This window comes from Dipteris shenzhenensis, chromosome 20, assembly GCF_047967505.1.
Source record: "Dipteris shenzhenensis isolate YYH24624 ecotype China chromosome 20, Dip_SZ_1.0, whole genome shotgun sequence".
Classification (NCBI taxonomy): Eukaryota; Viridiplantae; Streptophyta; class Polypodiopsida; order Gleicheniales; family Dipteridaceae; genus Dipteris; species Dipteris shenzhenensis.
Genome location: NC_141615.1, coordinates 40,038,259 through 40,052,973, shown reverse-complemented (window position 1 = coordinate 40,052,973; position 14,715 = coordinate 40,038,259). Strand labels below are relative to the sequence as shown.

General features: G+C 39.8%; 1 protein-coding gene across 1 annotated transcript; it reads left to right on the top strand.

Moving 5' to 3' along the window:
• The first annotated feature begins 1,037 nt into the window (after positions 1 to 1,037).
• On the top strand, positions 1,038 to 3,520 carry LOC147889651 (pentatricopeptide repeat-containing protein At5g55740, chloroplastic-like). Its single transcript, XM_087391871.1, has 2 exons — positions 1,038 to 2,071; positions 2,292 to 3,520. Exons 1-2 carry the CDS (start codon positions 1,076 to 1,078, stop codon positions 2,382 to 2,384), a joined length of 1,089 nt encoding a protein of 362 aa, XP_087247997.1. The 5' UTR covers positions 1,038 to 1,075; the 3' UTR covers positions 2,385 to 3,520.
• Positions 3,521 to 14,715: the final 11,195 nt, after the last annotated feature.

Sequence of the window (14,715 nt, the reverse complement as noted above, 5' to 3'; positions counted from 1 at the left end):
ATGCATACCCAAATTTTGAGGGCACGCTCCATAACTTTTGTTTTATTTTTTGAAAACCAAAACGGATTGAAATTTTGGAACCCAAACTAGTGGGACTACTACATGGTGGTCTTAAAACATTGATAGTTGTTGGTATTGGTATCTAGTTCACCCTAAAATGGAAGAAGTTAGAAAAGTGCAATTTGTGCATCTGAAAAGATATTTTAATAAATCAAACACTATTTCCAATTTTGAATTGTTTCTTTTTCCATGCTGAAGGTGGTGCCAATAGGAGGGACGGGCTTGGACACTGACACAAAAGATTTATGTCTAGCCCATGAAAGCCTCCCCGTCGATGCCCAACTTCTCTAATCACTACCTGATTGGCCTATTCCATCTCCGCCAACTGCTACACCAACCACACATTGGTGACATCAATTAGCAGCATCATAACCACCGGTTGGTGTGAAGCACCTTATCCAACAGAGCCATTCTCTAGTTCTCCTCCTCCATGGGCAGGTGGGTGGTTTGAAGCATTGTAAAGAGCCTAAGCGATATATTTTTTTGCAAGCCCTTGCGAAACAGCTCACGGAAAACGAAAGGCAATCGAAAGGCCAAACCTTGCGTGACCCTTACAATCGGATTGCAGAGGTAGGTAAGGGAAAGCATAGCAACAACCAATGAAAAGCTGTCATCAACCTCACAGGATTTCTCGTTGGCATGTGCCCGTAAGTCCGGGGGATCGAGTATATGTAAAGGGCATCGGTCGGCCAAGATGCAATAGCAGACGTTAGATCAAGCAGCCACATTCAAAAAGGGAATGTGATCGGCCCATTTGCGTCTCCCGGGGTCTATGATCGGCTCTTTCAGGGTCGGAAAGTGTTCGAACAATGGGTGGCGGGTGGCGGGCGCTCACCATTGGCGGGGCAGTTTCCTCCTAGGAAAAGCCTCGAGCCGGCCCATTCCCCTCTACGTGAGTGAGGCATGTGAGATACCTTCTGGAAGGCACACTCGAAAAGGAAATGAAAAGAATGTTATGCCTCATGTTGTTGCTGAAATCAAACCAATGTTGTAATCTGCGAGGAACGTTTTGCGCATGGTCGTGAAGCATGCATTCCTCGCTCTTCCGCCCACTTCTGCTACCAATCGCAATGGCGTTGTCAACCTCGTTGGGGACATGGCTGGCTTTGCTCGTCTCTTGCGAACTTGCGGAGACGCGAAAGATTTGTCAGCGGGTAAGCGCGTACACGCTAGAATTGTTGAAGCTGGATTCGAGAAAAGCGCATTCCTTGGAAGTCTCCTTGTTCGGATGTATGTCAAGTGCCAAGCCCATAAGGACGCACGTACCTCGTTTGGAAAAATGCCCGAACGGAATGTCTACGCATGGAATTTCCTGCTTGGAGCGTTTGCCAGATGTGGATCAGGCCAAGAGGCCCTCACATTGTTCGACCATATGCTGCAAGATGGTGTGATTCCAGATAGGGTTACCTACATCTACATAATCTCCGCATTTACCAATCAGTCGACAAAAGTGGAAGGTAGGCGGATGCATGCCAGAATAATGGTAACCGGATTGGATGTCTTTGTTGGGAGCACTCTTATTACCATGTATGCCAAGTTAGGAAGCCCTGAGGATGCACGCAGAATGTTCGACAAAATGCCTGAGCGAAATCTGGTGTCATGGAATGCTATCATTGCTGCATATACGCAACAGGGTGTGGTCACGGAGGCCATTCAGCTATTTGATCTGATGCAGCTGGAGGGAGTGATGCCAGACGTAGTCACCTTTGCTTCCATGCTCACTGGGTGTGCCACTCAGGAACACCTGGCTCATGGCATTCGGATTCACAATCAGATGAGGCACACTGGACTCGAGTCGGATGTTGTTTTAAGGACTGCCCTTGTTTCTATGTATGGAAAATGTGGCAACCTGGACGATGCAGAAAGAATATTCAAGACTATTACAGTGCGGGATGTTGTTGCTTGGAACGCCATGATTGCAATATATTCCCATCAGGCGCAGAACCAGGAGGTCCTCCAACTTTTTGAACAAATGCAGTTGGAGGGAGTGATCCCAGATAGGTTCACTATGGTAAGCGTTCTTGATGCGTATGCTAGGCAGGCAGCCCTAGCTAAAGGCAAGCATTTGCATGACAACATCATACTAACTGGGTACGACTCAGATGTTGTTGTATTTACGGCCCTTATTAACATGTATAGCGAATGTGGTAGTATGGAGGATGCATGGAGAATGTTTGATAAAATTCAGATTTGCAAAAGGGATGTAATCTCTTGGACTGCTATGATTGCAGCATGTGCTAAGCACAGGCAGGGTGAGAAGGCCCTCCAACTCTTCCACAAAATGCAGGGAGGAGGACTGTACCCAGACCACGCTATTTTTGTAAGCGTTCTTGATGCTTGTTCCAGCCAGGCAGCCCTAGCCCAAGGAAACAACATTCACAGGTGCATCATGCACTATGGGTTTGAGTCCAATGACATTCTAGCAACTGCTCTTGTTAACATGTATGGCAAGTGTGGGAGGCTGGAAGATGCCCAGAAAGTGTTTTACTCAATGCCTGTGCAGAGTGTGATCTCATGGAATACCCTGATTGCATCATATGCACAGAACGGGCATTGGAAGGAACTAGTCCAACTTTTTGACCATATGAAAGAGGAACGGGTAATCCCAGACAAGTTCACATTCCTCAGCTTAATTTTTGCATGTAGTCATGCTGGTTTGATAGAAGAGTGTTGTCACTATTTGACTTTGATGAATCAAGACCATGGCATTGAACTAACCGCAGAGCATTATGACTGTGTAATTGACCTGCTTGGAAGGGTGGGACTCTTGGATGAGGCAGAAGACCTGATCAGCAAGATGCCATACCAACCTACTCTTTTGTCATGGACGACTTTCCTTGGTGCCTGCAAAAACCATGCTGATATGGCACGGGGAGAGTGTGCTGCAAAACACTTACATGAATTGGATCCTATAGATGATACATCATATGCAATTCCAAGCATCTCTGCCGCAGCTGGCAAGGGGATGATACAGGGAAGATCTTGAGCTGCATGAGAGAATCACGATCCTGAGACAACAAAGTAGCTGCTCACTTGAAGTGTAGACAGTAGAGGATCGTTTGTACTCACAACATGATGTATATATTGTTTTCTTGACAGGTTTGACACAGGAAGCAAATAGATGTGCAGAATTTGTCCTAAAGCTTTTGAGAGGATGGACAAGGACGAGCTCTGTGCTCCATGAGGGTTTTGGACTCAAGAATATACCCATCGAAGACCTGTCCTGTTCTAGAAAAGCATTGGTTATAAGATTCCATTTCTAAGGTTCCTCATCAACAGATTGCTATTGCTATGAGGGGTGCTAGTACTGTTGATATTCATCAGTGAAGCTTGAGCAAACAACCTTTATTTTCCTGCCCATACTTCAAACTAGAGGCCACAGAAGCACGTTCAAACATCTTCACTATGTAGGCACCTGCTAACATCTGGTGTGCGCCCAGAAAAGAGTCCCCTTGGTCCCTTTCCCAGCTCCCTTTTTGTGCTCATTCAGTCTACTCGTAATGTAACAAACCTGAAAGTAGATACTTCGTCATGCATAATCCATGTCACTCGAAAAGGTCCTCTTGCCATTCCCCAGCATTCTCCTTGTTAAAAAAACTTGGCATTTGACTCTGGAAAGATTGAAATTTCATTATTCATGATTAACGTCAAATTATACATAGCTTTGCCAACCCCCAATATTTATTTCAATTGCCAAATGATACATCAGGGACACATTTCCAAATGTTGGATCCTCAACTGAACAATTTTATTCAACTGTGTTTCCAAGATGCCTCATAGATGAATTTTCTGCAAAAGAACAAATATCTGTACTTGTAAAATGGTGGTTGAGATTAGTGGACATGAAGCTGGCAGTAAGTAAAACTTGAATAGATCACTGACGCTGACAAAAGAGATACAATGTAGCCTACACCTACGGAATGGTGCAAGTTTGTAGTAAGGTTGACCATGCTCTAATAAATGAATATATTCTCAGATCACAGAATTTGATGCTTGTATAGGCCACGACAGTAGTTGTTGGCAATCTGCCTTGAGGATATCCTAGGCAGCGAGCTGCAACTCCACGAAGCAGGCTGCAATAGAGCTAGCTATTGTTGTTAACGCCTAGTGGGCTCTATGTATTGTTTGCAAAGTTTTTAATAGAAGGTAGGGAAAAAGAAACTGTAAAAAGTTGATTGGAATTTTAATCTCCCAAATTAAAAATTAGCATACCTTTCTGCAAGTTGGTTATTACTGCTCTGTTTTCCTTTTTGTATTGGCTATGTATCATCATGGAAAATCAAGGTGCCTTCACAAAGACTGCTATAACGGCCCACCAGGGAAGGCTAAGAAATAGTATTCCAGAAGCAAATTGCATGTCATCAGTGCACCAAAGTCAGTATCTAGGTTTAAGTTCCCTTTGTCAGCCTACCTATGAGTATACCTATCATAGTTCAGCATATATACTTCACAAGCGTAATAGGTTAAACTTCACAAGTCATAACCTATTACGCTTGTGAAGTATATACATATCTATCATACTTGTGAAGTTTAACCTATTATGCTTGTGAAGTATATACATATTTATCATACTTGTGAAGTTTAACCTATTACGCTTGTGAAGTATATACATATCTAAGAGGTTAAACTTCACAAGTATGATAGATAGGTGAATACTTATTCACCTATCTATCATACTTGTGAAGTTTAACCTCTTAGATATGTATATACTTCACAAGCGTAATAGGTTAAACTTCACAAGTATGATAGATAGGTGAATTTTAACCTATTACGCTTGTGAAGTATATACATATCTAAGAGGTTAAACTTCACAAGTATGATAGATAGGTGAATACTTATTCACCTATCTATCATACTTGTGAAGTTTAACCTATTATGCTTGTGAAGTATATACATATCTATCATACTTGTAAAGTATAATAGGTTTCTTTAACCTATTATGCTTGTGAAGTATATACATATCTATCATACTTAACTATAATAGGTTTCTACAGAACGAACTTATACTTGTGAAGTATATACATATCTATCATACTTGTGAAGTTTAATAGGGTTCTACAGAAAGAGTATAATAGGTTATACTTCACAACCTATTATCCTATTATAAGTGCCTTTATTTTGTACCCAAGAGTTCGGAAAGCAATTGTCCTATAGGAATGAGATAAGACAAAAAGACCATGAGTATTCGATAATTGGTCATGAAAAGGTTCCCCACTATGTCATTGATATGGAGGAAGGACATAAACTAGACACCCTAAGGAATATCCCAAGGTTTAGCTTGAACTGGTGCATCATTACCTATGGTAATACCTCCGTGGTCCAAGCTAAACCTTGGGATATTCCTTAGGGTGTCTAGTTTATGTCCTTCCTCCATATCAATGACATAGTGGGGAACCTTTTCATGACCAATTATCGAATACTCATGGTCTTTTTGTCTTATCTCATTCCTATAGGACAATTGCTTTCCGAACTCTTGGGTACAAAATAAAGGCACTTATAATAGGATAATAGGTTGTGAAGTATAACCTATTATACTCTTTCTGTAGAACCCTATTAAACTTCACAAGTATAAGTTCTTTCTGTGTATATACATATCTATCATACTCGTGAAGTATAACCTATTATACTCTTTCTATAGAAACCTATTATACATGACAAGTATGATAGATATATCATACTTGTGAAGTATAACCTATTATACTCTTTCTGTAGAAACCTATTATACTTCACAAGTATGATAGATATGTATATACTTCACAAGTATAATAGGTTAACTCTACATTGTTCTTTCTGTAGTGTAGGAGATGGGTCTTTCCAACAAAAACCCTCTCTACCTGTGACACACTGATGGATCTAGATGTACTCATTAAGTGAGCAAAATTTCACCCCTTAACCCTAGGTATAACAACCCCCCCCCCCTCTCTCTCTCTCTCTCTCTCGGACTTTCCCCTGTTGTGATTGTCTTTTTTCCTCATTGTGGCTTTTTTTGAAAGTTGGTCATTTGATTTGAAATTTAATTTCTTGACTTAAAGACATTTTAACATCCCACCTTGAGACCCAACGAAGCGGGTCTCAAACCCTCAAAGACGAGTCAAGTTACTCATTTAATTTAAAAAGGAGTGGCAAGATGAGGACAAGGAGCCATTGAAGTGCACAACATTGAATTTGTTTCTCATCAATTTGTAACATAGAGATGTTTTCAAGCCACACTGGTGGATACATGACTAGAAGAATGTTATAGGGCGTGGTCAAACCCAAGCATAAAAATGACCATGATTAAAGTTTGGGCAGTTGGCCAGTGCTACGCATAGTGTATCTTGTTAACTTTCCTAGAGGTCAATAACATCCCAACCTTTGGCTAACTAGGGAGTCCCTAGAACTGACAACCTAACTGAACTTTCGTAACTTTCCTTTAACCAATGCTAAAATGGCCGATTCTACTTGATGTTTAAAAGAAATGGCAACCTTTTATTGTCTGCCATTTGTTAGCAATAATTGGCAACACCGAATTCTAAAAGTGTTAAAAGCACAGAAAGTACGTGACTTAAGATGGATCCATCACCATACTCTAGATGGTGTAAGTAACACCATGCTGAAGACAACATGAAAAGTGTTATAGATCTTCCAGTGAGGTGGAGATGCAAGCAAAAAAACGCATCATTAAAATTTTGAGAAATCTAAAAGGGACCATAGTAATGCAAGGCAAGTGCTACAAAGACATCTTGATTCCCAACCTTGGATTTTAGCCTTGTTTTGCTAAATGGAATTAGCTACTTGAATTAGCTACATGGAATCACATGTGTCCCTCATAATGGCATATATAGAGCAATATATATATGATAGTAAAAAGAGATAGAGGATGATTGTACGGACATAACTCAAGATTCACCCAGATATGCCACCATGGAAAGGAATAAAGCAAGATGTGCATTTTATTATTCTTGTGTCATGGTAATAAAAGACCACGAAGTATACCAAAGGGAAATTATGAGCTCATTCCCTCCCTGTTGTGACTTTTCGCCCACTCTCGAGAGCTCACAAATGCTTGGAGCTAGAATCCAAGGGGAGTACACCCTCCCAAGTACTAAGAGTGAGATGCCATGCAGAGGGAACTACAAAGGTGGAAAGGATGTTTGATGCCTTGAGCAACAGAGTTGGTAGCCCCTTCACACAATCCAATAGGTGCCTTGAGCTAATGGATGGTGCACATATCCATATACCTCACTTTGTACTCATGATTAACACACACTTCACCTCTTCCATCTTTCTCCAATAGATGACTCTTCGTGTATGGTGGAATCCTGGAAAAATGTGTATTTAGCATCACATTAGTGCAAGGGCAATGGTGGAGTGTTCATAAGATCATAGAGATGCCATAAACTCTTCATATTACTTTGCTTTCCATGTCTCTGCTTGCCCAATATAGCTCGTAGTGCACACACCCACCGCTATTGTCTGCATGAGGAAAGACCATTGAAGTCCACATAGATGGCTCCTGGGCCTTGTAAGGGCTATGTTGTCTTGTCTCTAATGAATGAGTGTTCATTAGAACATAAGGAATTCATGGATATGGCTTGCATCTCCACCTCTAACATGAAGGGAGTGCATCAAGGAAGGAGGGGCAAGCTCGTTTTGTTATTTTCTTAATGCTTGTTGTTGCTATTGACTCTCGTTGTGCAAAATGTATCACGTATAGGAATTCTAGCCCACTACACCTCACAATGTACCCCCCACTCTTGTATATGATACATTTTGTTGTATTTTTTCTTGGCCTAGTCACAAGCAGCACTTCCGTGTTAATGTGATGTCTTGCTCGGCTTCGTGCATAGCACAAGGTTGGATATTCCACATCTTCCCCATGATCATTATTGCTCCATTCTATGTACAAATTTGAGATCTAGGTCAATGAAAAGAGTGGCCATCACATCCTAGTGTAACGATAGAGGCTAGATTGACATTTCCACCATTGGGCGGCTCTATCACCCATCCAAGAATGGCCATGGGCCACAAGGTGGGCATATGTTGGACTAATGGATCCAAGAAGTAGCTTGCTATTTTTTGTATAGCAGGTTCAATGTGCAAACCCTAATATGTTTATAAATGCACATTTCAGATTGTGAAAAGAAGCTCCAATGGAGGAGGATGAAAAAAAATGCATCTTAAATTTTTTAAGGCTTGGGTGGAGAGCAATGCATGCACAAGGATGCAATGCATGCGTCCTAAGCTACGTCATTGTAAATCCCCTCCTCATATAGGAGACTAACAACAATTTTCATACCTGTAGGATGAATTCCTGACATTCGTTCTTACTCTGAATCAAGCTATTAGAGACATGGGCGACTCCATAATAGCTTGAATGGGCTTGATGGCAAAACTATTTAATGTGAGTTACCTATGCTACGAACTACTACTACATAGTTTAAATGGCACAAGTATATGCACGTGACCTCCCTCCCTATGTTGGAAACGGCTTATAATAAAAAAGATTAGCTGATATCTAGAATGAGGATATCCACAGTGCCGCCATAAAGACCTTCCGGCTGCTGCCAACCTTTGCCATCCTTTTCTACGCTTGCAATATTAGCATATTGGCAACACAAATAAATGGCACTTGTTCTATCTACATTGTTGCTATTTTCTCTTCTTGTCATTTCTTTTACTTCATGTTTCTCAGCACCACATTCAATGGTCTAAGAAAAGGGTAATTGCTCTCATATGATAAATCTTTTTTCGTCATTTGGAGCACTTTGATCTCTAATTTTGATTAATTGATTGGCTAACATTATGCTACACTATAATGTCCATGGAAAAGATAGGGTGGTAGGGTAGATTATAATAAAGTATAATCATGGCCTTTCTCAGGCATTTATAGCCAAGAGTGTCTAGGATTCTTGCCCATTAGTATAAATTAAATAAGGATCCTTAAAAGAAAAAGTAATTTTATAGAACATAGATGAACAACTCGACTACACATAGTTTATGAGATTCATTAAGTTTTCCTTGATTGATGAGAGCGTTTTGGATACATCATAAAGAAGGAAACTTATGCAGATGGTTTTTATATTTAATCTCAAGATCCTAATCCCCTATTTCTAAAAGGGTGTGTCTTTTCTTTGAACATTTGGTCCGAGCAAAGTTTTTTGGGCATGGAATATATTGTCTTTAAGATAGATAGTTTTGTTATAGCATTGTAGACCCTTTTAGTCATAGGCACAAAACCACCCCACAAAGATGCAATATTTTACTTCCCATTTAGCCATGTTGAACATCTTACCAATTCAACTTACAAATATGCAATGCTTTGTTGGCATTCCAAATATGTATATTGTTTAGAAGACCCCTTTTTTCACAATACTTTCCTACATATTTACTTAATTTTAGCATCCTCATAACAACTAAAACATCCATCATGCATACTTACTAGAAGGCCTATTTGAAAAAAAGAAGCCCAAATGGCCCTTTAATCAAAGAAAGGGGCCTTTGGGTCTATTTTTGCAACATGGTCCATGTGAAAAAAGAGGCCCAAAAACACCTTTCGTTGAAGAAAGTGGTATTTGGGCCTCTTTCTTTCACATGGGCCATGTTTAAAAGAAGTCCCAAATATCTCTTTTTTTTACAAAAGGGGTTTTTAGGCTGCTTTTTTTCAAATGAAAGTAGCCCCAGACCCCCTTTCGTCGAAGAAAGGGGAAGAAACGGGTCTTTGGGACTTTTTTCTTCCATGGTCCATGGAAAAGAAAGAGGCTTTCTTTGAAGAAAGGGTTTTTTGGACTGCTTTCATGTGAAAAGGAGCAACTCAAAAACCCTTTTGTTCAAGAAAGGGGTGTTTTTATGTAGCTTTCATGTGAAAAAGGGTAGCCTAAAAACCCCTTTCATAGAAGAAAGGGTCTTTGGGCCTCTTTGTTTTAGATGGCCCAGGTGGAAAAACAAGGCCCAACAGCCCCTTCAATGAAAGGGGTATTTGGGCCTCATTTTTTCAAATGGGCCATGGAAAAAAAGAGGCCCAAAGACCCCTTTCTTTGATGAAAGGGGTTTTTGAGCTGCTCTTTTTGACATGAAAACAACCCAAAAAATAGTTTCACTAAAGAAATGGGTCGATAGGCCATGTAAAACGAGGACCATGTCACGTTCTTCAATGAAAAAATGCACGTGTGTAGATGATGCATAAATTAAGAAGTATTGGCCCTCCAAATGGGGTGGAAGGAGTGCCCACGTGAGTGTATTTTTGCTAGACTCTTCTCTACATGCTCCACACAAGCCACAAACCATATGCATGCAAATGCCCATACACACACACACCATGAATGACATGAGAGGGTGCAACCCTCATGCCTCTTGGAATCACATCCCTTGGGCATACCCCATTATTCTACCCTTAGCCTATGACTCTTTATGCCTACCCTTGATTAATGCAATACCCATGCACAATGCTACCCTTTCCTAACCATCCTAGGACCTAATGCATACGTGCTTATTTTGTTATATTCAATTGGCCAATTTACAATGTTACAACCATAGGGTAATTGCCAGATTCCCTAGAATGATCCACTAGGATCTAATACAAATAATCATGTCATGCATGCCCTCTTGCTTAGAAAAGTAGATGTCCTCATCTGTGTGCCTTCAAATCATCTTCAACAAGTGCGAGATAGTCCTTCAAGTGATCTTCAATGAACCATTGACCATCTTCCATAGGATATCCTTTAAACTTTACCAAATATCAAGATCTCTGTCTATTCCTGGTACTCCTAACCTCATGGAATAGTATTCGTTCCAGAACAAGTAATTCTACCCCATCTTCAAGTTCTGGTTCTTCTTCTTCGATAGGCCTCACCGGTGGTTCATCTTTAAATGGCTTCAAGATGCTAACATGGAAACCATTCTTCATCCTCCAGCTGGTAGGCAATGTCAACTTGTATGATGTTGGAGTTCCTTCCGGATGTATAACCTCTGAAACCTGGAAAGGTCCATAATATTTTACTGCTAGCCTTACAAACTTGGTATTCCCTCGAATTGTCTTTATACGCCTTTTGTCAATCTTTAAAAGAACCCAATATCCCTTTTCATAATGTACATCCTTTTGCTTCTTATTCGCAGACTTCTTGTACACTTCTTGAGCTCGCTGAATATGTGATTTAACCTATGTAAGTACTTCCTGCACATCTTCAGCAGTCAAAATCCTATCTCCTAAATGTGCAATGGGTGTGGGAAGGACTTGGCCATAGATGATCTCAAATGGTGCCTTGCGGGTATGGGTTGAGTTGTTATATGCAAACTCTAAAAGAGGTAAATATAATTCCCATAAGGTAGGATTGTCATGGACATAACTACGTAACAATTGAATATATTAGCTTGGTTAGCTATTTCACTTTGTCCATCACTCGATGGGTGATATGTAGTGGAGAATTACAATTTAGTGCCTAAGTCCTCAAAAAGATCTTGCCAGAATTGGCTTTGGAACTTGGGATCATTATCTGATGTAATGGACTTAGGTAACCCATGTAATCTAAAAATTTCTTTAATAAATAACTTAGCGGTTTTGATGGCAGTGATGTTCTTCTTACATGGAATGAAATGGGCTTGTTTACTAAGTCTATCTATAACAGTAAGGATTTGCTCATTTTGTGTCCTTGTCTTGGAAATCCTGACACAAAATCCATAGTAATATGCTCCCATCTTTCACTAGGTATGGGTAATGGCTGAAGCAATCTTGGTGTCTTACCATGATCACTCTTAACTTCTTGACAAGTTAAGCACTGTTGGACTAAAGTAGTTACGTCCTTTCTCAATCCTGACCAATAAAAATATATTTCAATTCTATCATTGGTTCCTCTAATACCTCTGTGTCCAGAATAGGGACTACTATGCATCTCTTCAAAAACTAGTGATCTAAAAGTGGAGGGTACACAGATGAAACGTCCTCTAAGAAAATACCCATCATGAATTGCATATTCCCCTAAGGAATCACGTTGTCCTTGAAGTAACGCATAATAGATAGTCCCAAATTCTTTATCACCTTTGTAGGCATCCTTCATTGCACTAAGAGATTCTTCTCTCACTATGGAGACATAGTTTACACTAGGTCTATGACTTAGTGCATCTGCAACTACGTTCTCCTTACCAAGTTGATATTCTAACTCAGGTTGTTCAAATCCTTGGAGATATTCTTCCCACTTGATTTGCCGAGGTGAAAATATTGGTTGAGAAAACAAATGTTTAATACTCTGATGATCTGTCTTAACTTTGAAGTCAGACCCATAAAGATAATGTCTCCATAACTTCAAAGCATGAACTATGGGCTAATAGTTCCTTCTCATATGTGCTATACTTTAGTTCAACACTTTGAAGTTTTCAACTTTCAAAGGCTATGGGATGTCCCTCTTGTCTTAATACAACTCCAATGGATGTACCACTAGCATCTGTACATATAACAAAGAAAGGCTTATCAAAATCCGGCAAAACTAACACAGGACTAGTCATTCAAGCAACCTTCAAATTCTCAAAGGCACTCGAATGTATGTCATTCCAGTGATACATTGATTGGCTCTTAAGTAAATCAATAAGTGGTGATGCAATCTTAGATAATATAATAGCTACATAAACCAAGGAATCTTAGGTAAGTGCTCTTAAGTAAATCAGTAAGTGGTGATTCAAGATGAATCTCCTATAATAGCTACATAAACCAAGGAAAGATCTTAGCTCATGTACATTCCTAGGGACAGGCCATTCCTTTATAGCTTTCACCTTGGTTGGATCAACCTGAATCCCATGTTCATTGATGACATGGCCTAAATATTCTATTTCCCTCTTAAAAAACTCACTCTTTTTATTATTTAGGAAGAGTTGGTTCTCTTGAAGCAATTCCATCACTTGTGCAAGATGTTGCTTATGTTCTTCTTCATTTTGGCTAAAAATTAGAATATCATCAAAGAACACAACTACAAACTTGCAATTGTATGGTCAAAGAACTTTCTCATTAGCCTACAAAAGGTAGTTGGTGCATTAGTCAACCCAAAGGGCATAACTACAAATTCATAATGTCTTGTTTGTGTTCTAAAGGCAATCTTATGCACATCTTCTTCCCTCATCCTAACTTGATGATATCCCGACTTTAAATCCAATTTGCTAAATACCTTGGCACCTTTCAAGGAGTCTAACAAGGCGTCAACTCTAGGTATAGGAAACCTATTCTTAATTGTTAACTTGTTAAGGGCTCTATAATCAATACACATCCTAAAGGTTCCATCCTTCTTTTTCACTAGAAGGACTAGAGCCCCAAAAGGTGAACTACTGGCTTGATTAGACCTTTCTCTAGCAAGTCCACAACTTGTTTTTCCACCTCCTGTAGCTCTACCTTATTCATTTGATAGGGAGCTCTACATGGAGGAGAGGACCCTGGGATCAACTCAATAGTATGATCTTTAGGTCTAGAGATAGGCAACTCATGCCGATTATCACTAGCAAATTGATCATCGAATTGCTTAGGGAACTCTAAATGTTGACGCTCCTAATTACTATGTTCAGGCTTTACTTCCCTAACATATATCACACTGCAACTCACTCCCTTACATAATTCTCTTTTAGCTCTAGTATGAGATATGAGTGGAGTATGGGAAATATCTCGCTCACCTTTTAAAGTGATCCTCATACCTTGGTGCTCAAAGGTACAAGTATGTTTCCTTACATCCATAGATGGTTGGAAATCATACCTCCAAGACTTTTGCCTAGGATCATGTCGACTTCTTGCAGAGGAGCAACAAGAAACTCTCTACGATCGTCATACTTTTGGATCTTGAAGGGCAAGTTCTTGACTTTAGAAGTACATTGCTCTTCATTACCTCTAAATGCACCACTAATACTCATATCCCTCAATGGCCATTTCTTAGATTTGACTATGTTAGCCAACCTATCTGAGATAATATCATAATTACTACCATCATCCATGAGGACGATGATACGCTGTCCCCCAACATATCCATGTAACTTAAATAAATCGTGTCGACCAACTGTGTAATGCAAACTAGCATTATTTTTGTTTTTATTATTTTCATTATTTTTACAAGAAGGCTCACCCTCTTGCTTAGGATGAGAAGCCTAGTTACATTGGTCTTACCCATCTTCTTCTTTAACTCCGGACAATCATAGAATCTATGATCTATCACCTTTTTGTACCCAAAACGTTTTCTTTCCTTAAACAATCTATCCCTTTCTTGAGGAGACATGAATGGAAGTTTCACACGTCCCCTTAGAGTAGGTTTCCCTGTTAGTTTGCTATTAATTATTCGTATTCCCACTCGCCTAGGAAAACGTTGTCCATTTTGTTTAGAGTTAGCTGATTGAGAAAGGATCTACTTTGTGAAGTTGATGCCTCATATGTTACTTCTCTCCTTCTAGGATTGACTTTCCTTTCTGCTCCCTTGGCCAATCTAATGGCATCCTTTAATTTAGTCAGACTTAGGAGTTCCAACTCATGTTAGATATTGGGTCTAAGACCCGAGAGATACTTATATATTTTATCCTCTTCCATCTTCGTTGTGAACTCTAGAGATAAATGCCAAAATTTTGTAGTGTATTTGCTCACTGTCTCCCTATCAAATTGTCATAGTTTCTCCCATTTAAACATTTGGTCCTCCTTATACTTAAGCGGGAGAAACGTCG

Excerpts from the sequence above, each read along its gene's own strand:
- LOC147889651 (XM_087391871.1), top strand. The coding sequence starts at position 1,076 with ATGGTCGTGAAGCATGCATTCCTCGCTCTTCCGCCCACTTCTGCTACC. Across the intron at positions 2,072-2,291 it reads TCCCAGATAGGTTCACTATG|CATGTGCTAAGCACAGGCAG; the intron begins GTAAGCGTTCTT and ends CTATGATTGCAG.